The sequence below is a fragment of the Nylanderia fulva genome, unplaced genomic scaffold (assembly GCF_048542155.1).
Source record: "Nylanderia fulva isolate GAGA-0341 unplaced genomic scaffold, ASM4854215v1 Scaffold41, whole genome shotgun sequence".
In the NCBI taxonomy this organism is placed as follows: domain Eukaryota; kingdom Metazoa; phylum Arthropoda; class Insecta; order Hymenoptera; family Formicidae; genus Nylanderia; species Nylanderia fulva.
The window spans coordinates 1,319,289-1,346,010 of record NW_028190488.1 but is presented as its reverse complement, the minus strand read 5'-3'; the positions used below and the strand labels follow the sequence as shown (position 1 = coordinate 1,346,010).

The 26,722-nt window shown below is 39.1% G+C and overlaps 1 protein-coding gene across 1 annotated transcript in view; it reads right to left on the bottom strand.

Moving 5' to 3' along the window:
- lilli (AF4/FMR2 family member lilliputian) overlaps positions 1-26,722 on the bottom strand; it is a 216,685-nt gene that overhangs the window by 57,042 nt on the left and 132,921 nt on the right. The window contains exons 6-7 of the mRNA XM_029314267.2: positions 20,239-20,337; positions 16,661-16,697 (exon numbers count right to left, since the gene is read on the bottom strand). Of these exons, the coding sequence (XP_029170100.2) occupies positions 16,661-16,697; positions 20,239-20,337 (136 nt within the window). The remainder of the gene's footprint in view (positions 1-16,660; positions 16,698-20,238; positions 20,338-26,722) is intronic.

Genomic DNA, 26,722 nt, shown 5'->3' with positions numbered 1-26,722 from the left:
GCGTGGCGGGATCGAACTTCTGAGAGAGAAAATAAACTAACATGTCGCTGACTATATCGTCCGGCGAACGATTAAGACGTTGCAATGTTGAGATCGCTTGTTCGGCTTTATCGCGTAAGGCGTGAAGCTCGACAGCTGACTCACGAGTCATTTTCGGAAGATTATACAAATTCGAAATGTGAGTCTCAATTAATCGGCGCTTATTTTCAAAACGCGCTGTTAATGCTTTCCACGCAACCGAGAAGTTATCCGCGGTGACTTTAATACCTGATATCGCATCGCGAGCTGAGCCTGTTAAACTTGACACTAAAAAATGCATGCGACTGAAGTTCGATAATTCGCGATTGTCTATAATAAGCGATTGAAACCGATCGCGAAAAGTCTCCCACTCCTCAATCTTACCGGTGAATGGCGGCAATTTGATGGGAGGAAGATGTTTGACCGATAATGACGCAGAGTCTGTATGCGCGAACGAAGCGTTGAAAGAAGTTTCACGACTTACGACAGGAACCAGCTCCTCCAAGCACTCGTTCATGTAGTCCATAGCTGACTAATAGAGGTCCTCGTGGAAGGCGAAGGTCTCCTTTTTGAAGTAGTGAATTGAAACTTGCTTCTCGTCAGGAACAAGCTGCAGCAGTGTCGCGTGATTGCGCACACATTGTGTCCACGTGTCTTGTAAGCTCGTCATTCGCGAGCGAATTTTGGCGGCCGTCAGATTGGACCGACCGATCTTCTTAAAATTATCGAGAGCTCGAGCAACTGAATAGCAAGCAGTTTGTTGATTTGCGAGAGCTTCTTCCATTTTGACACTGAATTTAATCAACTGAGGTTTCAACGACACTGAATTTAATCAAATTAGGTTTTTTACGAACCGAGCTGTCACTCTCTTTGAATGCACTGATAGCGTTTGATGATGTCCGATTTTGAATGTACTTGCAATGTCACTGTGTTTTTTACTTGAGTTTTTCACTTTTCAATTCGTCACCAATCTCAAATCCGGCTCGAAGGACCAAATGTTGCGAACGCGCGGCTTGAACCGTGGTCCGACGCGAAGCTGCGGCGAACGAGCATGCTCGGCCTTTTTAGGGCCGCGTCTCGCGCGCCGCCTCTCAATTCCTTCACCCGTTTTTTTTTTTTTTTATTGGAAAGAAATCATAGGAATCTCATGAGAGATGTGATGGATGGACAATAGGATAATTGTTGAGTGGACTGTATCTTAATAGGGTGATCGCGCACCCATGTGTGCGCTGAGATTGATGATTTACGTAGGAAGCCGAATTGAAAAGAAGTCTTGAAGTTGATGAACAAAAACAGATCAATTTATTATTTCACATGTCAGAAAGTCACCTGGACTTGACACAAACAAATCAAAGAAAAAAAAGAACAAAAACTCGATATGAGAATCGAAAGCGTTTGCTGTACACGTTTCGAAGCTCGCGATCACAAAAGAAAAAACTGTTTGTTCGATATCGACACCAATGTTTTTTGTCGCAAGAGAAAACAATGTCTTATTTGAAAGTCACGATCGCGAATCGTACAACAACAAATTTGTCCTCTTGTGGACGACCGTTATAATTTATCGAACACGCGCACATATGATTTGACGCGACTTAATAATTGTCTTCAATTATGTGACATTCAATCCTCCAGCAGGATCCGAATATTCGTAATGTTCGATCACGTGCATTTATATGCAATTAACTATCACACAGAATCCTCCAGAAGGATTCGAATATTCGCAGGAGTCGATCACGTGTACGCAGCGTGCACAATACGACGGCGAGTTCGTCGCGACGGCGTACTACGACAATTGTGAGAGAGAGCGCGGGAGAGAGAGAGAGAGAGAGAGAGAGAGAGAGAGAGAGAACGAGCGAGAGAGAGAATGCACGACATGCATTCACCGATACGCGAATATCGCAGTGAATCCTCCAGCAGGATCCGAATACTCGTAATGTTCGATCACGTGCACGTAGCATGCACGAGACAATGGCGAATTCGTCGCGAGAACGTGTATGTTGCGTCGCGAACGAGATCCGATTACCCGTTAACTCTTCACTCTCGATATGTCACACAATACCGCGCAAATCTGTTCGTATTTGTCGCGATAATACATTCACGCACTTATTATATCGTAACGCGAATTCTTTGGTCTGACTTGCGACCAACGCCGGCTCTCTCTCCGCGACGACTGTCTCCGACGGAATGCTACCCTCATCGATCACGCTATCGACCGCCTGATCGCGAGGGGTACACGCGGAACGCGCTAATTGGCCGAAAATTTGCTTCCGCGGCGCTTCCCGCGGTGCGTGCCGCGAGGTGCTGCCGTGTTAGGCCCGCGGCAATTGCTTTCACTTAAATTCTCGACTGTTCGTGAATTTTCGTTCGATCGAGCGCGGCAAATTTTTCTGAATCCTAAACAATCTTCTTAATCCCTAACAGCACACATATCCCCCAGACGTTCCTGATGATAATAAAACAACATGAGCCTATTACGAGATACATGAGTATCAAGATGTTCTATCTTTCTGTGACTAGTGTCAATCTATGGTTTTTTAATTTGGAAGTTATGGTGAGAGTTATATTATAAGTTACTTGAATTTCGGTTATATTGTTTGAAGAAGTGTTATATGTAATAAAAAAAATTGTAATAATAGAAATCGCGAGACCTATAGGACATATTAGAGAATTGACTTAATACGAATCACATCGTACTGGCTTAACCAATGTTTCACTATGTTTTAACTAAAAAGTATATAGATTTATACGATTTTGATGTAAAATTTGGAAATATATATTTGACATCAATTCACATAGCTCGTAATAGGCTCATGTTGTTTTATTATCTCTAATTTATAAATTAACGAGCTTATTCATCCTGAGAATGTTCCAATGTCCTCTGTGGATATCCTCTGAATATCTTTCGGACATGTTGCGCTATTAGAGATACATCCCTTTTAAGAATGAAGCATTTTTCTTTACTCCGCTACTTATCCGAAATTATTCATGCAGCGAACTCTAAATTCATGCGATCGAGCGAGGATCGAAACCGGATGACACAACAATGTGCTAAGCGAAATTCACACGAGCGTATTATCCGCAAAGTATTACAATGCTTGCGGAGTAGGCGATGATTTAGTACTTCCGCGAAATCATATTGTATATAGAACAGTTAGGTAAGTGGGTCATCGACGATATACATATATATACGCATGTGTGTATGTGTGTGTACCAAACACAACCAGAGAAAGGAGATCGATATTCAATATTTAATTTGGCTCGTGGTGTGTACAGCCCTTCGGGCCGTTGATGTAACCCACCGTATCTACCCTCCGTGAAAACTTACCCACCCTAATGTAGACTCGGAGGAAGAACCGGTACGATGGGAAAGGAAGCCGGAATCGGGATAACGCTCCGACAAGTTTGCCATTATTCGAATTTCTCCGCGAGGCGAACGGGAAGATTTCAATGCAAATAGAATGTCTGAAAGAATCTAGAAGAGGATCGGCTTATCGCACAGATAATTGTAGATTTATTAATTCCGTATCAATTTCAAGTTGTTTTTAGACAGGAATTTTTCCCCGATATCTAGAGCTCTTGAGATATTTCTACTTGTCTATGTAAATGTCTACATTTCTTATTCCTCACAATTTCGAATATTAATTTATCGAAAATATGATTTATCGAAAATCTCCAGTTTATAAATATCTTAATGCTGTTTTAATGTAAATAGAATATCTAAAAGGAAAAGAGGATCGGCTTATCGTACAGATAATTATAGATTTATTAATTGCGTATCAATTTGTTGTTTTTAGAAAAGATATGGTTTTTTTCTCAATATCTAAGAGCTCTTGAAAGATTTCTCCTTGCCTATGTAAATGTCTACATTTCTTATTCCTCCCAATTTAGAATATTAATTGATCGAAAATATGATTTATCGCAAACCTCCAGTTTATGAATATCTTAATGCTGTTTCGATGCAAATAGAATATCTAAAAGACAGATTCTAAAAGAGGATCGGCTTATCGTACAGATAATTGTAAATTTATTATAATTCGATATCAATTTCAAATTGTATTTAGAAAAGACATGTTTTTTTTCGATATCTAAAATTCTTGAAATATTTCTCCTTGTCTATGTAAATGTCTACATTTTTCACTTTTCCCAATTTCGAATTATTAATCTATCAAACTATATTAATTTATCGAAAACCTGCAATTTATATATATATATTTGAACGCTGTTTTGAGAGATTTCGAGCTAATTTATTATACATATAATCGGTTCTCTCGTCGGCGACAACCGCGTGGCGCAATGCTCATCGATCTCTTAACGTAATTAATATCGCTCGATGATACGGTAATTAGTGTAACTTGAACGTTATATGAACACCGATCCACGATAATGCTGATAATAGCGGAAATTAATGGCCGGCGATATGCCGACGTGAAAATCAGATGTGCGCCGAGATACGGCGCAATAAATTGTATGTATAGATAGATAGATACGCGGTCGACCGCGACGGACGGCGTCGATAAACCGCGCCGAAATAATTCCTCCCTCGCACATTGTGTGTGTGTGTGTGTGTGTGCCGACAAAAAAATCGAATCAAAAGATAATTGCGTCTAAATTCCGCGAGTCATTTATCTCTCGAGCGCAACTTCTGGCGATCCATCGCGAATTTTCCTGGAAAATCTGCGGCTTTTGATTTTTATAATACTTCGCTTCATTAAGACCGAGAAACGGATAAATAATTATAATTAAGCCGATTATCGATCATGTCCCGCGCATTCGGATTATTCTCAACCGGTTTTTATCTCGTCCGGGGAAAATAAGTGTCGGATTCTTTATCGAGACACTGCAACAAGATATTGCATCACAGAAAAATCGAAAGCGAAGGGAGTTGATAATCATGGAATTATTATTGCGACAATTTCGATGATTAATTGTAATAAATGTGATCGTTAATATACATCAACACGATAAAATATAAATACGAATTTATTAAATTATATAAACACAACTCCTCTCGATATCACCAAGTCATTAAGATTAAATTTATAAATTGTGTTTATTGTATATTAATTCAAAAATTAATTATTACTAATTATTACGAGTTATTATTTAAAACAGCAATTAATGTGATATATATATATCAATGCAACTCTGTGATCCCCCCCATAATCCCGATTGATTTAATCTTTCCGACGTGTCCTTTATCTGTAATATACACACAAGACAGAAAACAGTTTCTCATGTTACCGGAAGCGGAAGACGTGTATATGTGCCGGTAAATAATATCGAGGAAGAGAGAGCGATATGTAAAGAGGAGTAGTATAGATTTATCAATCATCCGATGACAGTTATAACGTGCATGTATTCATGAGCTGACATAATCTCGCAGAATGGGAGACGCATACGTGCGCGTACGCACGTCGCGTTGACGCATATACATATATATATATATATATATATATATATATATATATATATGTATGTATGTATGTATGTATATGGACTTGTATTTTGCGGATACGTAACGCGAATGCGTGGCCGCGCACTCAACAGGTATCGATCTCTGACACGGAATGGCAAAGGTAAAACACAAAACGGTTACGCGGCGCGATTATAGGCATATGCATATGTTTCAGTTTGTGAGCGCTAATTCGAGCGGTAATCCTATCGCGTAAATTTTAGAGATATAGCCACTCTTCAGTCGAATGATCGGCGAATTTTTTTAAACACTTCATCGTTACGCCGACATCAAAGATATATTGAAGGAAAATGAGTCAAATATCCGTTTTGTAGATTTAATATATTATATTTTTTATAATTTAATATATTATATTTTTATGTTCAATTAACAAAAAATAATATTTTATAATTGAAAAATTTAGTTATTTTTTCAATGTCCATTCACCGAGGTATAAATTGTCAAGATCAATTATAAATGAAAAAAATGTATACGAATATTTGTCACCTCGTCTAAATTTACTGTTAAAATGTCACTTTCCATGCATTTGTCTCTTCTTATGTTCCTTCATGAGAGCGTCGCGTTCATCAAAATACAGAGGTAAGATCCAAGCGCGACGAGCCGTTATCGTAAAAAGGATTCCAGGGGAGAATTGTACGAGGAAGAGAGAGAGAGACGCCTAATGTCGAGATGCAGATGAACATTTAACGATCCGCGGTTCTTAGACACGCCGAGTCCATACGGACCTCGTAAAGCACGCGCTCGAAATGCGCGCTTTATGATCCCGCGGGCGATCAAAGACACGTTCGAGAATACCTTCGCATTCCAGAACTTCATAAACTCGCCAGCGCTATTTTTCTTGGCGTAATTATACGCGAGGGCTAGAAAGTCGCGTTTAAAGGAAAATTCGCTTTAATCAAGATTCATCGTAATTGCGAAATCCCGATAAATTATGACTTTTTAAAAAGTTCTTCCAAAAAAAGTCTGGGCAAAGGAAATTAAAAATAATTACTTTCCTTTAAAATTCTGTTATATTTCTTATTTTTTAATCACGGTGTGCGATTATATGTATATCATACAAAATCATGGTAATCGTGAGATAATATATGGATGGGTATGAAAGAATTTTATAAGAGCTTCTTTGACTAATATTTATCACAATAAAAACTATTATGTTAAATTTAAAAAAATTAAAAAATAAAATTCTCCCAATACCATATTGTTCTACGATATGTAAATATCGCATTGTGTTATTCGAGGTAAAATCGATCCTATTCTATAGATGCGAAAATTTGTTCGATGTCGCGATACGCGAATTATCATATGTAAATATCATATTGCTATCCGAAGTGCAGTTAATACCATTAAAACGCAAGAATTTTTTTCGGTGTCGCATAAAATGCACATCTATTTTTTTTTTCCTGCCGGACTCGTCGCGACCTCGGTAAACGTGGATGCATGTTTATTTATAACACCGCGCGGTATTTTTCCCGCCGTCTTCCGGTCGCATATATATATCCGCGGTTAGCGGCCAGGATGCTAATTAATGGCGGAATTGTGATATTAAGCGCTCGACGGAGGCAGCGGGAGAACTCGGCGAACCGTTATTATGGGATCCACGATGCTTGTGCAAGATGAAGACTATAGCTAGCGTCAAGAGAGAGAGAGATGTTGCTTAATCATTTCCATGCTCTTGCCGCCGTATCTCATGCTAATGCATAATTATATGTCAACGATTTTTTTCGAGAAATCATCATAGCTTTTCGGACGTAGTTGCATAACTGCATATTACTCGGAATATGTCGGTGCTGATTACGTAATGAAAGCGAAAAAAGAGGAGCATAACGAAGCTATAAAAAAAAATAATAATAATTGAAAATAAATGCAAAATTGTTTAGGAGAGTTAAATAAATGTTGCACGAATAAGATATCTATTTTCCATACATATATATATAAAACTGAGATTTTTGTAAGTCCCTGGCGAGACGTATACGCGAACGTGTTGTTATCGTATATACACTTGTTATCGCTGGTGATACGCCGTTATTTTCCACGTGATTATACACACCATCCCAGCGTGAGCGAGTGAAACCGGCGGAGAGAATTGTGTGCCGTCGTGTATATATGTATGTATGTATGTATGCATGCATGCATGCATGTGTGTGTGTGTGTGTGTGAGCGCGTTAAATATAACTTCCGCACGAGGTGACGCGTTCGCGATTCATTAGAGGCCCGACGACGTCGACCTCTGGCACAAACACAGAATGAATGAAAATTTGATTCGTCCAATTATAATACCGGCCCGGCACAATATATCCCTCGCGTGGTGTAAATAAACGGCGACACCGTCAACCTTGTACAGTTGGATTACACGGGCGCGATTACGTAATCGAGTTATAAGTATATCAGCCGGTTTTCCGGATTGATTGCCAAGGGCATCCGATAAAGCAACGCGCGAGTCGAGACACGTGTCGTCCGATGGCTTCGACCCGTGTGATGAACCATTTCTATATCATCCATATACCTCCCCAGGATCTCCGCTTCAATTTATTCTAAAGAAACGCGCCCTCGAGAGCTCGTTTGAGCGCGAAAAGACGTATAAGACGATAGGAACGAAATGATTCGAGGGAGGGCCGCTTGTAAACTTAAATAAATAAACGCTACGTATTGTACGCAAATTTCCAACAATTCGCGACGACACCTCGAGAAAGCGCTACTGTTTTACGCCAGAGCCGAAGATCGAAAGCGTAACAAATAATGCACACAATGTAACTTTGTGCATTCAAGGCTTAATAACAAACTGCAAGATGCAGTTTATCGATACAAAGGAACGGATTGCGCATTTTTATATATCATTAATCCGAATCTTCGCGCCAGATTTTCATGCTCTTGCAGAGAACTTTAAATAAAGATAGATCCGTCCGCCTTATATAAACGGGAAAAAGCGTGGCGTGCTTTAATTTGCAGAAATTGAACGATCTTCCGCGGAAGATTGCTTATCAGTTTAATATGTCGCTAAAGCGAGTTTCCACGTGTAATATTAAATAGCCTTCACATGATTAGATTGCGATCGCGACGCCGTCTCTCGCTCTCTCTCTCTCTCTTCTCCGATCGTCTAAAGAGAAAAAACTACACGTGCGAAATGTCAAATAAAATTATTACACGCGAGCGATGCGTGAGGCTTGAACTATAAATATAAGGGCTTTCTCGGCGATTACTAATAAAAAGATAAATAAATACATCAGCTTATGTTCGAAGCGGCTATCATTCCGTAATTGAATTCACATTTTATTTATACAATTTTAAGCAGAGTGCAGACATTTTAATCATATGTGTAAAAGTATAGCGTTATGTAATTCTTTTTCCGAGACGAAAAAATTACAAAAATCTGTTCAAATTAATTCAATCGAATGAACCGAATGAAACGCTAAGTAGTATTTAATAAAAATTTAACGAAGCGTATAAAACACAGGCTTTGCTCTTTCAACGCAAACAGGCGTGGTCTTTGTAATTAAATCGACAGGTCGGCGATTGTTATTTTCTCATCGAAATAAAAATTATATCAATTCAAATCGAATCAACACGTTTGTTATATCGCTTTAAAACACGGCGAGAAAATTCGATTAGATATTATCGATTGGAGTGTTTGTAACATGCGTTGGAATAATCAAATCGTTGTGCAATGCGTGTTCCACGGTCATATCTAACTTAATAAATTATTGCGATGATATTTAATACCTGTCTTTTTTTCCATGCGCCAACCTCTGCTTTATAATGTGTTTTTCTTTTATCCGCCCTCCCGTTTTATCTCATTACGACAATCTCGACGGAAAAAAGCAGACCACGACAAAAAAAATTCATGGACCATAGTGCTATAAATTACAAATGACCTTAGACATCGCAAATACATATCAGAGATGTCAGATATAACCCGTCTGTTGCCTTCAACTATGATCGCCAAAATATTCACAGCGGCCAATTTTTCATCGCAAAGTACTTGAAATCTTGAGCAATCTTCGTTCGTGAAAGACTGTCACATTTGATGAAGAAAATCAAGACGATCGAGCGATAAGACGATGATTGCGACATATCGAGAATCTAACTACTTGAAAGTTCAACGAATGATAATGTCAACTTAATCTGATAACTATAGTGATAGAGAATCGCCGGTTCAATTGTATCAAACACTACAAGCACCGTCGGAACGACGGTATATATATCTGCCTTGTAATGAAGAGACCAATGATTTATTCATAGCGACAACTCAACTTGGCGCAAGAACGTGACACATCTCCTTCCATCCGTACTTGTGTCCGTAAGCTATCGTCTCGAGGAGGAAGTATGCGCGAACATTTCATTTCGATTCTCGCGAATTGCGAACTGAAATTTAGAAAAAAAAAAAAAGGGCGAAAAAATTCAGAGCGGCAATTCCGATAACTCTCTCTCTCGTATCGCGGACAGTATCATTTTTCGCGATAAATTCTGTTTGAAAGAGTATACACGTCGTATATATATTTTCCGCTACATTTTTCCCCTTGTCGGCCAATCAACGTTTTTCTACCAGGAAATATGAATCGCGTCGCCGTGAGCTATCCAAAATATTGATTTAAAACACATGAGCGAACGAGCGCGCGCGCGCAGCGACTCTCCGCGAATTTCCATTCGCGAAAGAAAAGCAACCAGTTCTAACCAGCGAAAACGTCGAAGACCAGTTCGAACGAAAGGAACGGTGGATAACGAGCCGCGAGAGATTAAAGATATCGCTTTCGAGATGCCTAACGTAGGAGAAACCGCAATAGACTCTCCTCACGCGGGACAGACGATATTTCAAAGTCGCCTCGCGGTTGATGAATGACGTTAGCTTGTCGCCGTAATGAATTAAAGCTACTCCGGGCGCTACCTTAGGCTAGAACAGAACCAAAAAGTGAAGATTGCACACAAGTGGAACATGTGAATCCTATCGAGACCAGAGAATATTCGAGCGAGGTGAAAGAGGAACCATGTAACGCTGTAAATAACATTCTACAAGGTGTCCCAGAACTGGTGAACAAGTTTTTAATGACAGATTCCATTGGAAGGCAATTTTTCCTTGGTAAAAATGTTGAGGGAGGCGATCATTTTTATAGCACGTTCCCAATTTTTATTATGTATCTTTAGAACTAAGCCTTGTATTAAAATTCTATTAAAGCAAACTCTACCTAAAATTAACTGAAGAATATAGTTTTCTGTTAATACTTAAGCTCTTATCTTCAACTATTTATAATTCGAAAATTACTGGTGCCTCGACATTTTCGCTGAGGAAGAATCGTCTCCGAATGATACCAGGAATCTGTCATTAAAAACTTTTCCGCCAGTTCTGGAACACCCTGTATACTAATCGCGAATAAAATAAAATCTGTCGGGCATTTTTTCTCTCTCTCTCTCTCTCACCTCGTATCTCTAGACGAGGTCTGAACGATTGAATATTAAGCGGGCGCAGTCTCTAGGCTACTCCACGGCGAAGTTAGCCCAAGGGACTTCCTCCGAACTAGAAAACGAGACCAGAGGAGGAGGGCGATGTCGGTCGCGCCAGGGAACGAGACGGAACGCTCGAGAGAAGTTCGAGATCGCGGCCGAGACGAGGCAGGGAAGAAGGGAGGAAGAGAGAGAGAGAGAGATAGTTGGATGGGACGCCGACGGCGATTTCAATAATTAATGTCACGGGAATTGCGCCGCGGTAGTGGTGACGATGGCGGCGGAGTTACTGCCGCAAGCTTGAAATTCTCCGCGTCGTGGTGGTCGTCGCGACGCGTCCTCTCTCTCTGTCTCTCTCTGTCTCGGCCATCCGGATAATTATTACGATTATCCAGCGGACGAGTCTATAAAGAGCGAGAGTTCGATCGGCCGAGCGCGATTTATTGCTACCAGATAAATCGATATTAATTGTTTCGTCCTCGTTTACTCTTCAGCATCGTGCGCAGAGTGCGCAGGAAAAAAAACAGCAATTAATTTATGTTATATTTAGACTTTACGCACGAGAGTAAGCGCAGAGGATTAATGATGATTCGATCGAGTACGAGAAGCGATGGATAAATTACGAATGTCGAAAACATTTGTCTTTCCTTTTATTTCCCGGCGTCTGATCGAGAACGATATCTTTATATATATCGAGCAAAAATTCGCGCCGATAAATTCAACACGTAATTCCGGAGATGAGAGAAATATGAGAAAAATGGTATGCACACGTATGTCGTTCAAGCGAAACGTTTTCGTTAACCGATCCCTGACCACCGACGGTGGTCTTTCCTCCGGGAGGGGAATATCTGGCGCAAAACGCTCGAAAATAGACGGGGCGTCCCGTGAAATTCAGAAGAGAGAGCCCGGATTCCGCTTCGGTTTCTCGGTGTTACCGGCGTGTCGCGTCGTGCTATATGTCGGTTCGCAGCAAAGCGAGCGCGACCTGCAACGACGGGAGATGCCGGTGCGAGAGAGCTGGCTGGTTGGTTGGTTTCCATGGAAACCAATCAACCTCCTCATCTCGTCGCCCTCGCTCATCCTCCTACTCGGCGTATCGCGGACGGCGGAAGCGGCTGGATGAGAGAGAGAGAGAGGGCGAGAATAGCGGAAGTGAGAGGAGACCGAGCCAGGAGGAAGATGGACGAACGCGAAGCGAAGGGCGAGAATTTTGCGGATGACGAGAGCGAAGAGAGGTGCACAAAGAGAGGGATGAAAGTGCGCGACGACGAGGAGAAAAAAAAAGGATTGTCAAAGAAGATAAAAAGGTGCCACTGCGGGAGAGAAAGCGGGATCATCTTCGAGAGAACGAAAGCTTCGCGAGAGAAGACGGGGGTTGATTTGTTACGTCGAGAATTCATTGGCAGCATCACCGCCTCGAATCCCGCATATGTATATGTACGGAGATGTTCGGGAACTCCCTCACTAGGTCGATGTCGATCAACGACATTGATCGACGTCCGCTCCTGAATTCCGATATGACTTCGCCAAGTTCGTAATCCATCGTAATCTATTTCACGCGTATTCGTCGAGAAAATACTGATCATTCCCAGACATGTTTCATCGTATATCATTTTCTTTTTCTACCTTTTTTCGCGCATGTTCGCTTTTTAATCGTTATTGACGATTTCATATATTATTACACATGATAACAGTTTTAATAAAAGCTCTTACAATGAAGAATTCCAATCTGTGTTTAACAAAAGCTTAAGGCTACATATTATTATTTTTATTTCGTATTCTATTTTTTCATCATTCTAGCTCAAGATTATTTCACTTGCGTTTTCTATCTTTTCACTTAGAATACGATGCAAAATTCAGCTTCTTTAATAATACAAAAATCGCTGATAATTAAAGCTAACGAGAAGTTCCTATATATAAAAATAAGAGCACGTATACAATTGCGCCGAATTGTTTGATCGTTAGGGTGAATAAGGGATGAACGATTCGTCCTCGTTCATCGCTCATTCACCCCGGGGCGGGTGTCGTCCACGGGCCGGAGTTCCCGTCAAAAGGTCGTGTCAGTCACGCGATCGCGCCTTCGCTCATTAACACGTATACGTTGCGCTCCTCGTAGAAAGCGATGGATACGGCTTGAACCCGCGTGGGCAACACGTGCGCAGACAGGTAGGCGAGATCAGGACGGTGCTATAACGTGGGCGGTTATCACACGCATGTCGGCGTTTAACAAACACCGCCTGGTTTTCCTCCCTCTCTCTCTCTTAATCAGCTCTCTCGACGCGACCTCGACTCCGTCGCGTTAATCAGGCCGCTTCGCGGAATTAATTCCACTCCGCTACCGGCTCTCCTTATTTATTAAGGGGCACGTCGGAATTTTTGACAAGGCTCTCGGACATGCGAACCGGAATTTTCCCGAGAGTTTCGAAGCGAACTAGTTTCAAGGTATAAACTGGTGTTTCTGATAATAGCGCTAAGAGAACTTTAATAGCGAGCCATAATCGTTAAATGAATTCTAGATTTCATTCTGTTCCAGGTTACTCCTCGTCGTAAATAAATGAGGGAATTCTCGCTGAAAATCTCAGAGTCCCAAATTAATTAAGGGATCTGTCAAAATTAACGTCTACTGTTTAGTCCTGTATGCGATAAAATTGTGAGCGTTCTCGTGTTTTTCCCCCTATCGACGCGACGGAACGCTTCGATATAATGTTGCGCAATTTACGTTGTATTGCGTAACGTTAATATTGTTCACCGAGCAAGCTCACACAGATCACGATATTACAACGGGTCCGGTATTACGTGCCGACGATGTTACACGTGTGCGCCTGCGTGGCTCAATAATGTCGCGCGGTCCTCATTAATTTGCTCAATGAAGCATCAAGGTACAGACCGGGTCAAAACTTAGCGCCGACAACAAATTGCAATTGTGAAAGTTAAAACGCGAGGTAGATTTCTATTTCTTTCTCTCTTTCCGGAAAATTTAAATAAATGTTTCTTCCCCTTTAGATCGAAGTTGCGATTCACTTTGTATACGTAGATCGTCGACATTCGGAAACACGAGGTCGAGAAAATGGCAGATCGATATGACGGCTCGCTACTATTTCTGATCTTTCTTCGAGTGTATTTTACATATAGAATCGGAAAAAAACATGATATATTGATTGATTGCAAACGATTCTCTGATCCAGAAGAAATTCGCGCGAATGGATTCTTCAACGAATCCTATTGCAGTTCGCGGAACTCGCAACAACCGGACCTCGTTAACGGGAAACTGTCGACCTTCGTGATTCCAGAGAGAAATAAACTGATAAGTTATAACTGTAACACAACGCTGGGGGTAATATGACGCCGTTCCATGAAATTTCGATCAAGAGGAAACATGAGTGTTATATATCTGAATATTTCTGTCCTTTTACACCTTTTCCAGTAATTTCAATCTCTCGCCCCCTTAATCGCAATAGTATATGTATATAATTGCTAAATTAAAAAAATTATATTATTATATCTATGTTAAAAACTTAAATCGCTCCTCGACAGAAAATTCATTAAATTTAAAAATTTATTTTTTACTCGTCTCTTTAATTTGAGATGAATTTTTCTAATATTAATTATTATTATATTATTGCCCAGATATATCTATTTTACAATAATTTCTAGCATATTATTGCTGTTATAATTTCGATCATATTTTCTTTTGTAACAATAATAGTCTACTTTAATTAGAGAAAGTATCTATACATAATCTTTAGCCAGTATGTAACACGTGCATCGTATTTTCGTATTAATTCGCGGTTCCTTTGGCTAGCTTCAACGAATTAGCCGATTTTCGCACAATGCAATTGTGTTAAAGGGCGCGAAATAGGCTTATCGCGGGGACTAGTTCAAATTTACCCAACGAGAAGCAAATTCGTCCCGCCCAACTCTCGATCGCGTTGGCGAGGGATGGTTGTAACCTCGATAATAGCCGTTGTAAAGTGGCCACTATATTCGAGCATCGGGCAGGAAACGACGACGAGGGAGGGGAGAAAGAAATGATTAATTCATGAAACAGCAACCCTTCCCGCATTCATTTAGAAATGCCGGAATATCGACAAATCTACAGATTTTTTTGTGTATTTGAGATCTCCAGATAATCGTTATAAACGAAACGGAGCTGCGGAGATGGCAAGAGCCGATTTTATGAAATTACTTGCGCGAAACATCGATTCCGCTAATCAATTTGATCAAACATCGTTTATTATTCACTATAATGAATAAAGCTCTCTCTCGATCGAGTTTATAATTAATTCTTGCATAAACCAGGCTCTGCCCGTTTAACGGAAAGATCGTACATTGTAAACGGTATATATTAATATAAATTTGCTAATCTAATTTTTAATAAAACATTATATACGTATGTGTGTAACGTATCTCTCTCATGGGTTTTCATACGTCGAGGAAAACGTCGAATTTAACGTATATAAAAGTATTATGTTGAAAAGCTTCCTGCGCAGCGATGTTCGCAAAGAGATGTCAAATATTTAAACGCACGCTACACGAATATTACGCTTTCAAGTTTTCGCGGTTGCATTTTTATGGCACAAAACAACCGTTAATGCACGAGAATTTTTTTCGGAGGGAGAAAAAAATCCATTATTCTCTCAGCGCCGATGATCGCTCGATATGCGAAGAGTTTTATCGCTTCTTATAACCCGCAAAATTATTTACGTTTTATATCAACATATAATATTTCCTCAAAATATATGTATGTCACGAGAAACTGATTAACGAGATCAAGCCACGAAATGAAAAATTGCTTCCGTGAAAATAGTCCGTGATATTCGTGATAAATGAGTCGCGCGAGAATCGCGCACGAGCGAATAAATAACACGTATTTCGAGCGCTTAAACGGCTGAATGGACGAATGGCAGAGGTCGCGGATGGTTGATTCATGAAATCGTGCCCACAAATCGACGATCGAGGTTTTTGCATGAAAATCCACAGGTTTTTTACGTTCGATGGCGCTCGCTTTTGCGCCACCGCCGCGAATGTTTCTCTCTCGATCGGTCCTTTTTTTCTTTTTTTTTATATATATATATAATAAAAACATGTTGTTAAACGGATATATATATATATGTATGACTATCGCATCGATCCGTGAACTCTATCGATATCGCGCGAGTTACAGGCGTGCTGATTAATATCCATTCGGCCGGTACCGCGTGACTCTAAAATATCGTTTCCAGCAATATTTGTAGCGCCCGCGTTTTAATCGCCGAATGTGGCGGACAGTCTCCGGAAATTATGTCCGCCGGTGATGTTTAATCCCTATATTTTGCATTCTGACACAACGCGCGTTTTATCGCGCAAAAATTTGCGGTAATAGCGAAATACCGACCCGAAAACTGACAGCGACGCGTTAATAAAACTTTAGCTTGTTTAAAAATGTGTAATAAACCTGACAAGAATTTTGTGCTCCAATTTTTAAAATCATTAAATACTCTTATATATAATAAGAGTTTAAAGTGAAAATATAAATGATGCATCCCTGATATACATATCTTATATCATGTGTTTGTATTGTGTAAAAATAATAAATTATTTCTTGGCGCACAATTATTTCGCGAAGGATAAGTTCTTTGCTTCTTTTGTGCAAACATATCGCAATTAAATCGCGATCGCGCTCTCAAACATTCATATTTTATTTGACAACGATGAAGCATAGGAAGGAAATAATAAAAATTTTATATAGGTACTTACGAGGCTTTGCAGGCTCTGGCGGAGTCACTTCTGTCAGCTGCAAAATAAAAATATGTTAAAATTAAAACAGCGGTCTTGCAATCGTGAATTGGTCAAAATTTGCTCAAGAAAAATTAATTTCTACAATCGTGATAAAAAAACCATATAAAGTTACATTTAAAAAAAATATAAAAGTACATATTTTTTTACAGTGTTTACATATATTGCCGAAGGAAAACCCAGCTGGATATTCGACTTGCGTTTCTCTTTCTACAGAATCTAACAACATTTCTAGAAACATGTCAACGCGAGACACCTTGCGTGAATAAAAATTATATTCGTTTCTGGAGAAAGTGGCATAAGGCAAATGAATTCGCGTATGAATTGCGCATAAAAGTTTGTCAAACAACGCCGGTAAGTATTTAACGTCGGTCAAATTGCAAAAGAGAGAGAGAGAGAGAGAGAAAGTTCGGCGCGAGAGCAGCGGGAAATTAAATGGATTTGGGAAAATTTGTAAAGGAAACCGCGAAAGTGTACTTTGTCTCTCCCGGCTTCCGCATCGAGTAATTTACAACGCGTCGGCTGCGTCTCCCTTGATACCGCGGACCCTTCTCTCGGCATAATAGAAATTTATCGCGCGGTTTGGCGGTCCTTTACGTACATTCTTGTAATCGCGAATGAAATAATATATCAGTCTCGGTGGCATTCCCGCGAAACTTCACGCGAAATAATCAACTTGCATCGTGTAATTAAATGCTTTCCGAGAGTACCGAGTATAAATAAACATTGTAATGCACTCGGATTAACAAATAACGCTGGCTGTCGTAGTGCAAATGACTAAATTTGTAACTGTATATTTCTAAATTTAAATAATAATTATCACTATCGATTATAATAAAAAAAATAAAAAACAACGAAGCGACAGAAATAAAATAAATATTAAATTATATTTTATACACAATAACGCGAAGAGAGAATTATAATGTGCACCTTAGTTAAAACGATGATTATGTCGTCTACAAAACGCGAGTATTATATTGCGTAACGACTCCTTTCATCTGCGAAAGCGCGAAATCGACCGCGGACGGATTCCTCGTGCTGCACAATTTGGCGAATGGGTTAGCGCGCTATATTTCTCATTCCGGTAAGTCCGCGAGTAATTCTCGCGACGTTTGAGAGCGGGGAAAATGCCAGCAGCGATTTTGCATTCGGCCGTTATTACAATTTACTCGCTCGCGCAAAAAGGATCCCGGGTGAAAAGGCATATATATACGGCAGTCCGAATTAATCCACTTTTACGAGGCCGATTTTGCCTCTCTTTCCCTTTTCCTTCCTCTTTTACTGCGCGTTCTTTTTTTTCCTCCAGTTCTCTTCGCCGCCGATTCTCTTCGCAGTTTCGTCGGCGGTATACGGTAAAAACAGGAAACGAATTTATAATACGCAATGCAGTCTCCTGCAGCGCATATCGGGTTGCAAATATCGTGCGGAGTCCTACCTAGACGTTGTAAATCGGTTTGCGACGTTATAAAATGGCGATAAAGTTGGTAAAAGTTGAGCCAGAAATCAATTAATAAGTAATGCGCATAAATTAATTAACTTGCTTGCAAACGAGTCAATTTTTATTCCATTATTTTCCTGAAAAATTTGCGACATATTATTCTCTTTTTCTCCTCCTTTTCTTTCTCTTTTTAATTTTTTTCCAGAGATTGCGTTATTTAATATACAATTATATATTTCTTATTTCCTAAAAAAATTCCGCTTTTTTATTTTTTCTTAAAAATAAACTGCATACTTTTTATAAAAAGTTTTGTTCGACAATTATTATAAAAAAATATAGAAATATAGATAGATATATTTACACAACCAGACATATTTTCACATCGCGGAGAAAGTAAGAGACGCGTTGTCGGAGGGTGACAAAGAACGAGTCTGGAAAGAAAAGTGGACGGACGGATTAGTTTCGTCCGCAGTTTTATTTACATATGCAGTAAAACACCGCGTTTCACGCAGTGCGGTCAAGGAGTTTTTATGTCGGCTGAGCGTTGCCGCTAAAGAGACATCTCGCTGTAAGGAAGAACGCACCCCAAATTAAACCGACGCTCTTACGAGGCTTACCGCATATCCTCTCTCTTCTCTTTCTTTTTCTCCCCGACGTCAACCCTTCTCCAACAACCTCTCTCTCTCTCGTCCCACCACCACCCCTGATGCCGCCGGCGCGTTATGGCCGCTGCTGCAGCTTTTGAGAGCAGCAAACGTTTGATATGTTGCCAAGTAGCACGGGACCTCTAGCTCGAATTAATGCGATCCGAGACATTTCCCATCCGGCCGACGTTATTGCTCCAGAATTATTCCCGCCCGTAGGTATCAACGTTCCGCTTGTCGAAACAGTGTTTCAATAACAGTAACCGGGTGTTTATTCCGATCAATTAAACACTCAATTAGGCGATCCAGTTAAACATGCCATAAACATCAAAACTGTTCATTTCACTTTGGCATGTAAAACAGTAGGTATATAATATCGCGTGTTACCGCGAATTTACATTAAATGTCAATTATAAAAATAAATAAGTGTCGATATGTCGTAAATGATACAACGCGTTCTCATCTTTTTCGAAGTATATTTTTCAAATAATTAATTCATAGTTAATATACATGTATATGTGATTATACTCGCGTCCACGTGTTATCGCGAACGTCCGCGTTGTGATTAGTTAGAGATTGGCGCGTTTCGCGCGACTCGTAAAACGCTAATTCCCGCAAATAAGACATTAGAGACTTCTCGGGGTATCACCTACAAGACAAAACCGGCCCGTCGTTCTTATATTTATATACACACGTGCACGCGCGCGAACGCGGTGCTTGACGTCGTGCCAAGTGGCACGAACGACCGAAATGTTGCCGCCGCGGTCGATATCACGCTTGTGAATTATCACCCTCGCGAGAGACACGCGCAAACTCAATCTCACATCTTGCACGCTTGTTTCTATCTAATTTGCCGCGAAAATAATACGCGCGCCTTGGCGATAACGTAATCATAATCCGCACTATCGATTGAAATGTTTCAACTATAATATGAGTGTATGCACACACTCCCTGACTATAGTTATCAATTGTTGTCGTCATCTTATAGTCTATAGTCTACAGTTATCGAGAAACTAATCAACATTGTATATTTGTTCTCGGAATTATCTATAGCCGAATACCCAACAATCATATAACGCGTTTAATAATTCTTTATTCTTTCGTTGTTATAAAAGAAAAATTAATTATTTTAATTTAAAATAAAAAATGTATTCATATTTTATAATTCTTCGAAGAATTTTTTAATTCTCGTGTTAGCTTTTGTTTCTCGTCTCGTACTTTTCAAGGAAAAAATTGTAAGGAATGTTGTGAACAACTGGCATGGAAATAAACATTTCTTTCGGATCGAGTTGTGAAAGTATCTTCTCGTAAAATGGCTCGTAACTGGCAACGAAAGGATTAAGGGCATCCTCTTTGCAACCGTAAACGTCAAAGCGCTCTTTCAACCGGAGTAGTGATTACTCTCGATTCCCGTTTGCCATTTTGATCGGCGAGTGGGTGGATCAATCGATTCTTACCTTTGCCAGATGGGGGTTGAAGGTGAACTTGGACTCGAGCTCCTTCCGCGGTGTCTGAGCGATCGCCGTCACTGGTGGACTCAGTTGCACAGTCATCTCCTGAAACAGCGAAATAAAATGCGATTTACATGCGAGTTCCTGAAATAATCCGTATTTTAGAATTTTCGGGATCTTTTGCATTTTTTAAAAATATTTTTAAAGAGATTTTCCCGAGTAATTTTTTAAGAAATTCTGCACTTTCATTTTGCCACAATGTTTAAATTCGTCGAAATAATATTTGAGTTTTTTATTCGAACTTTTATTAATCTCCTGCGTGCATCCTAAAATTAAGCGACTAAAAATAAGACAGTGATAATAGGTGGCAATCAACGTGCAAATATTGAGAGCTCTCGACGTAAGATTTGCGAGGTCGAATGACGAATCAATTCCTTCGCGCACCTCTCGGGTGACAACAAGAGAAAGAAGCGATCGCGATTCTCGACAACAACACGTTTGCGTAATAGCGAGCGCGCAAAAACTGGGGCACGATTACGTCAATGTCCACGAGCGGAGTTACACGGACGGATTTCACACGACTGTTAAGTATCTCTACACGCACAACTGCTTCTATTAACGCACGTATGTACACCCACCGAAGAGCGGAGACACCGATGACTTTTACAAATATTCAATTAAAATTAAACGCGAACGCGCGGTTCCTATTTTCTGTTTAGCTTCAATTTATATTTTATTGAAATAGAATACCAAAAAAATGTAACGTTTAGTGTAAATAAGAAATTGTGAAAATATAAACGGATTCGATATAATTTTTTTATACATACCAATATTAAAACCTTTAATATATGAAAATTCACGCATTTCAGAACAAAAATGTTCTTTTGTTTAAATATAAAACTAAAAATGTATAGGACGTGATATATAGAAAATTGAATGAATTTTCGGTGTTATACATTGTAAAAAAAATTTATTAAATTCAAATAAATATTTATTCCGATACCGCCTAATAAATTACTTATTTGAAACTAATAATATCGATTTAATGTGAAAAATATTTATTTGATTTAAGAAAATCCTTGTCAAAACAGATAAATATTTATTTTTTGAAACAAATGATTGATTAGGCAGTATTGAAATAAATATTGATTAATTTAACAATTTTTGTTTCAGCGTAACATATAGATTTGCCTCTGACACATGCGTGCCGACGCACGTACGACAGTGCAATGTCGTCTCGGCACGAAGTCGCAAATCGAACAATGCGCCGCGTCTCTTCCGACGCGTCGAACGAGACGCATTTTCCGCGGGACGAGCGTCGTCGCGGCGCGCAGGCCGATTCATTGACCCGCCGAGGAGGAGACACCCGTCGACGGGAAACAAAGAGCCGACGAGACAAAAGCTCTCGCGAAGTGCTTACGTTCTTACGTGCGATCGGCGACGTACTCGACTCGCTCGCGGCAAAATAAAATCCTAAAAGCCGGAAACAGATTGAAAAGGGTTGAAACGAAACTAAAAATCATCCTTTTCTTTTTCCCTTTTCCCCAAAAAAATTGCCTGCGTGGTATGAATGAAGATTTGAATATTTGAATACACGTGGCGTTGATACTCGTGACATTTGCAAATCGAATTTTCCTTAGCCAAATGTCAGAGAGAAACAATAAATTTTCATACATTTTTAGTGACAATAAGGTCAAACAAAAATTTGAGAAAAATACGATCTCTATGCACGTTTTTATTTAAATTTATATCATGAAAAATTATATAATTTTAGAAAAAATTTAATGCTTCAGTTTGTATATGCAACTGCATATTCAGTTTTCATCTCCTTTCTTTTTCATATAACACAGAGAGTGAGTTTTTGTGGCGCTTTAAATTTGATTGTGCTATTACAGATATATAAAAAAATATATATTCCTTTAACATTTTTTTAATTCAACGCTCAAACGCTCGGATTTTCTTACATACAACTATTTACCTGCAATTTAATGCCGCAGGTCAATTTAATGCTCGGCTGCTTGCGGTGTAAAGGATCCGGTCACATCATAAACATTTTGTTTCAGATTGTAGGAAAACGTGGCACGCATAATATCAATAATGTCGTATTCAAGAGAGCGCATTGTTCTAGAAGGAAATTGCACTGTAATTTCGTCAAATGCGAGGTATCATATTAGTACGACGGCTTGCGGAATACTAACGACGACATCTGCCGCGAAACGGAAACAAACGTTTCATGCTCTGGATACGTATCCTCCCTGTCAGTCTCGGTATAAAATGTCAAATTACTCGATAAAACTGTGGGATAAGCAACAAGTATCATCGACAATGGTGGAAACTAATATGCCCATCCGATCAAAGTCTGGTTCGTAATTAAAAACAGAGAATGTCTAACTCGAAAATCCTTCAATTCGGAATTTTCTTCTCACAAAGTGAGAATTTAAATAGAACGCGTCTTTCTTACAAAGTTAATAATAAAATTTAATTAATTGCAATTTATCGAGAATGTATTGCGCATCTATTTCCAACATGTACATATATGTGTATTGCATTACGAAATTCTCTTTCTTACTTAAAAAAAATTTCAAATTACAGCTGGTATTATTCACATAATTATTTAATATTTGCTACGCACTTGCTTTCTCTCTCTTTCTATGTTATGTAAACTTTTTTCTCTCTCTTTTCCCTCTCACTCTCGCTGTTATTACATACAAAACCGATACTCAATTATCGACAGGCGATGGTCGCGCGCTAGAGTATCGTCCAGAAAGTGAGTAATCGCCAACTCTCCGGAGTGCAATTTAATTTCGACTGCAGATCCATTGGTCCGTGAAACTTGTTACTGCGATGGAAACGCGACGCCGACGTGCCGATAAAAGTCGACGGTTCGCGCAGGAAACGGACGAGAAGGAAGGAAAACCCGAACAAATATCGCGGCGAATATTCGGACCATATACGAAAAACTACGGAGAGATCTCGGAACGATGATTTTGTGTGCGTATACAAAGAATTTTTTTTTCTCTCTCTCTCTTATTCTTTTAAAGCTTCCGTTCGAATATTAATTGTAAGAAGTACAAAAAAACTAGAAAAAATATTCTAAACCGCTTTGGTATTATCTGTATAGATATTACTTCTATTTCAAACCATTGCCAAAGCTATTAATATTCACTTTCCTCGCGGCTATTTTTTTTCAACAAATAACTCATCACAAAATGTCAAGTTCAGTTTTTTATATATCCAATATTTTTTTTTATTTTTAATAATAATTAAAACAAAACTTATTTTTTCTTATAGAAAAAATTTAAACGTATATTCTATTATGCAATTTTTGCATTACATCAGTACTGTTTTTGTGTTCTAATTAAAATATAATACGCAGATATATAGAGGTACTAATCAGATTTGATTAATGTTTAAGTTTGAAAGAACTGTCAGACTCCGTTGCGCTTTTTAGGATTAATCACTTGCTATTCTCGGCGGAGTGCGTGCAGTTGCAGTTGCACCGCGACACGTGACACGCGTGCAACGCGTACCTAAGGACGAGCCGACAAAAAAGAACTCGCATGCCAATCAAGAGAGAAAGAAATTCTTAATGCTTGAGTCACTCATATGTTTCTTTCTCTCTCTCTTGCGTGCGCACGCGGATCATCGCATGGGCGTGTTTCGTGCGGGATGATTTACGCGGACCGATAATTTATTTCCGCGCCGCACGAAGGACGACATCGAGTTATGCAAATTGCACGCGCTACGAATGAGGAATTTATAGCGGTACGATATCGGGCGAATAAACGTCGAATTCGCGATGAATAATGGACGCGGGCGCGTCGCGCTAAGATTCGCCGCAATAAAAATAAAAGTCGAAGAAGCGAGGAGAAAAGCTTCCGGATTAGCCGGGAATGTAAACGGAGCTGCACGAGAATGGAGCTTACATAAGTTACCTTAACTTCGTGTGTAACTTCGATATCTGCGTGCATAATAATAAATTTAATAAAAATATTTTTATAATCAATATTTGTTGCTTGTCGACTTTTCTTTTGAGTGTTAAAACATCGAGTTAAAATTTTATAACTTACCAAGAAAATCTTCCAAGCGCTTCACGAGGAGGCTTTAATGTCGATCGTACGATAATCATGTCAGACATATATGCATATAAGAGCGAGCGAACGAGGAGGAAAAAAAAACGAGAGAGAAACTCGATCGCGACGAAAAATTTGCAAGTAGCACCTGTTCGTTACACTAAAACGCAATTTTAACACGCCTCTTACTGCTTCGATAAGTTGCCCGTCTATTCCTCCCCGACGCATTAACGGATTATCGTGTAACTCACGTGTCCTGGCTTTTACATCGAAACTTTTACACTCGCGACACAGTAACAGCTTCTCCTTGTCGTAGATATAAATGACAAATTGGATTAAATGCTACATTGTCTCGCGCAGTATTTAAAAGTTCAGTGTCAAAGATCTTGATAAATTTCAAGTTAGACTTCGTGAAACTAAACTTTTTAAATCGATTGGAAAATAAAAAAAATTAAATACATTTTCTTTTTTCCTTTCTTTCTCTCTCTCTCTCTCTCGCTCTCTATCTCGTTTTTATTTGTAAAGTGGAATTCGCCACATGCTCTTTTCAAGATTAAATAATTACATTAGCAACTTCTGGCTATACTAGACATGTCAAGTTAATTTCGCGCACTCGACATTACTACTAATTTCAACTTTCTCATGCAATTACATTTAAAATCTCTTTCAAAAATTGAAATGTCTAAATTATTGTCACATATATCAATTAATTATTAAGTATAATTATCAGTCAATTACGATCTTCAGATTCTTTTTTCTTTTTCCCAATATGACAACTTGAATTTATCTTAAATTTAATCTAAATATATCTTAAATATTACACATCACTGACAAACATTAATATAAATATAGAATAAGTTCAATATAAATATAGAATAAATATAGATAGATTTTCTTTTTCTCAAAATGGAACGAGCAATTGTAATAAATTCAAGAGAAAAATATCTGTCGAAGAGAATAAAGCTAAAGTTACATAATTAGAAATATAATAGAATTAAACGTCATACGCTGCATATGACGCATACAAATAAAACATCAGAAAAACCAGTATCTATAAATACTAAAAAAAAATGGTCACAGATTTGAAAATATTCAAAAATATATCCATCGACGTATTATAACGCCGAGTTAAATCTATTAATCATTTTTCATCTCAAAGAATCATATTGTTTCCGATAATATTTTCTAAACGTATATTCGAGAAGAATATAATTAAAATTTTATCTGCAAAAAGTTGGGACTTGGAAAGAAATATTCCGACTTTTTCCGGATAGTAGACACTCTGGTAGAGTACATACGTTGTATGTAACGCCGGTAATTACACTAGACACGCGAGAAGGAGCGAAAACCCGTTACGGAAGCGACTAGCTCCGGCGGCACTGCACTCGCAGAATTGCACTTGCCATCTTTCAGCCTTTCCCCTTTCGCGAGGAACCATCTCGGGATGAGATGGGTCGCCTAAACATTATAACGATCTGTAGATTTTATAGGTAAACTCATAAGTGAAACTCGTTATTCTGTAACTTTTTATCAAATTAATTCTATTCGGTATATTAAAAGTGTGTGATGAGTGAACTGACATTATTGAAAGTCCACTATTCGTATCAAAAAAATTCTGACAACTTAATTCAATTCCATACGTACCAACAATTTTTTAATATTATCATAAATCTTAAAAAGTGGAAATTCTTAATCATCTTTATATTAAAAAAAAAATAATAATAATAAAAAATATCTATATGTAATCATTAAAACAAAAATATTCATATGTACCCACACAATATTAATTAAGCATAGACTGTAATTATATCGAATTTAATTCCCGCTTTGAACGCGTGGCTTTGACAAAAGTTCCTAAATTAGCAGAATCGACAATGAATTGACCTCGTTAACATTCGACCTAAATTCACGGTGCGCGTGTTTTACGAATCGGATTAAAGATGCAGCCTCGTCATTGTTTCATTCCCGCGCGAGGTTCTCTGCGAATGTAATTTATCGCACGATTGTCACCGATCAATGCACGTAATCAACGTATACGTATATAGTTTCCCCCGATTGACATTCTCGCGTTCACGATAACTGACTCGTTACAAACTGCGACGGTTAAACCACCATCGATTCGACGTCCCGGTCACGTAGCGATGACAGTCGAAGGGAAAACATTCAGACGTACGTTGCACGACAAAAAGTGTCGCGAAGTCCCTTAAAAAATGCATTCGTCCGACCTTTCCGCGTACGAGCGACTCGATCACACGCGAAAGCACGCGATTATTAATTCAATGTCACTAGATACGTATAACCGCGTCTCACCATCTGGGTCACGGCTTTTCGCGCCGCGCCGATAAATCGCCTACATTAGGGGTCCGCATCAAGATTTCGCCTATTGGGCCGCGGTCCGATGGAAAATAGACGACTAT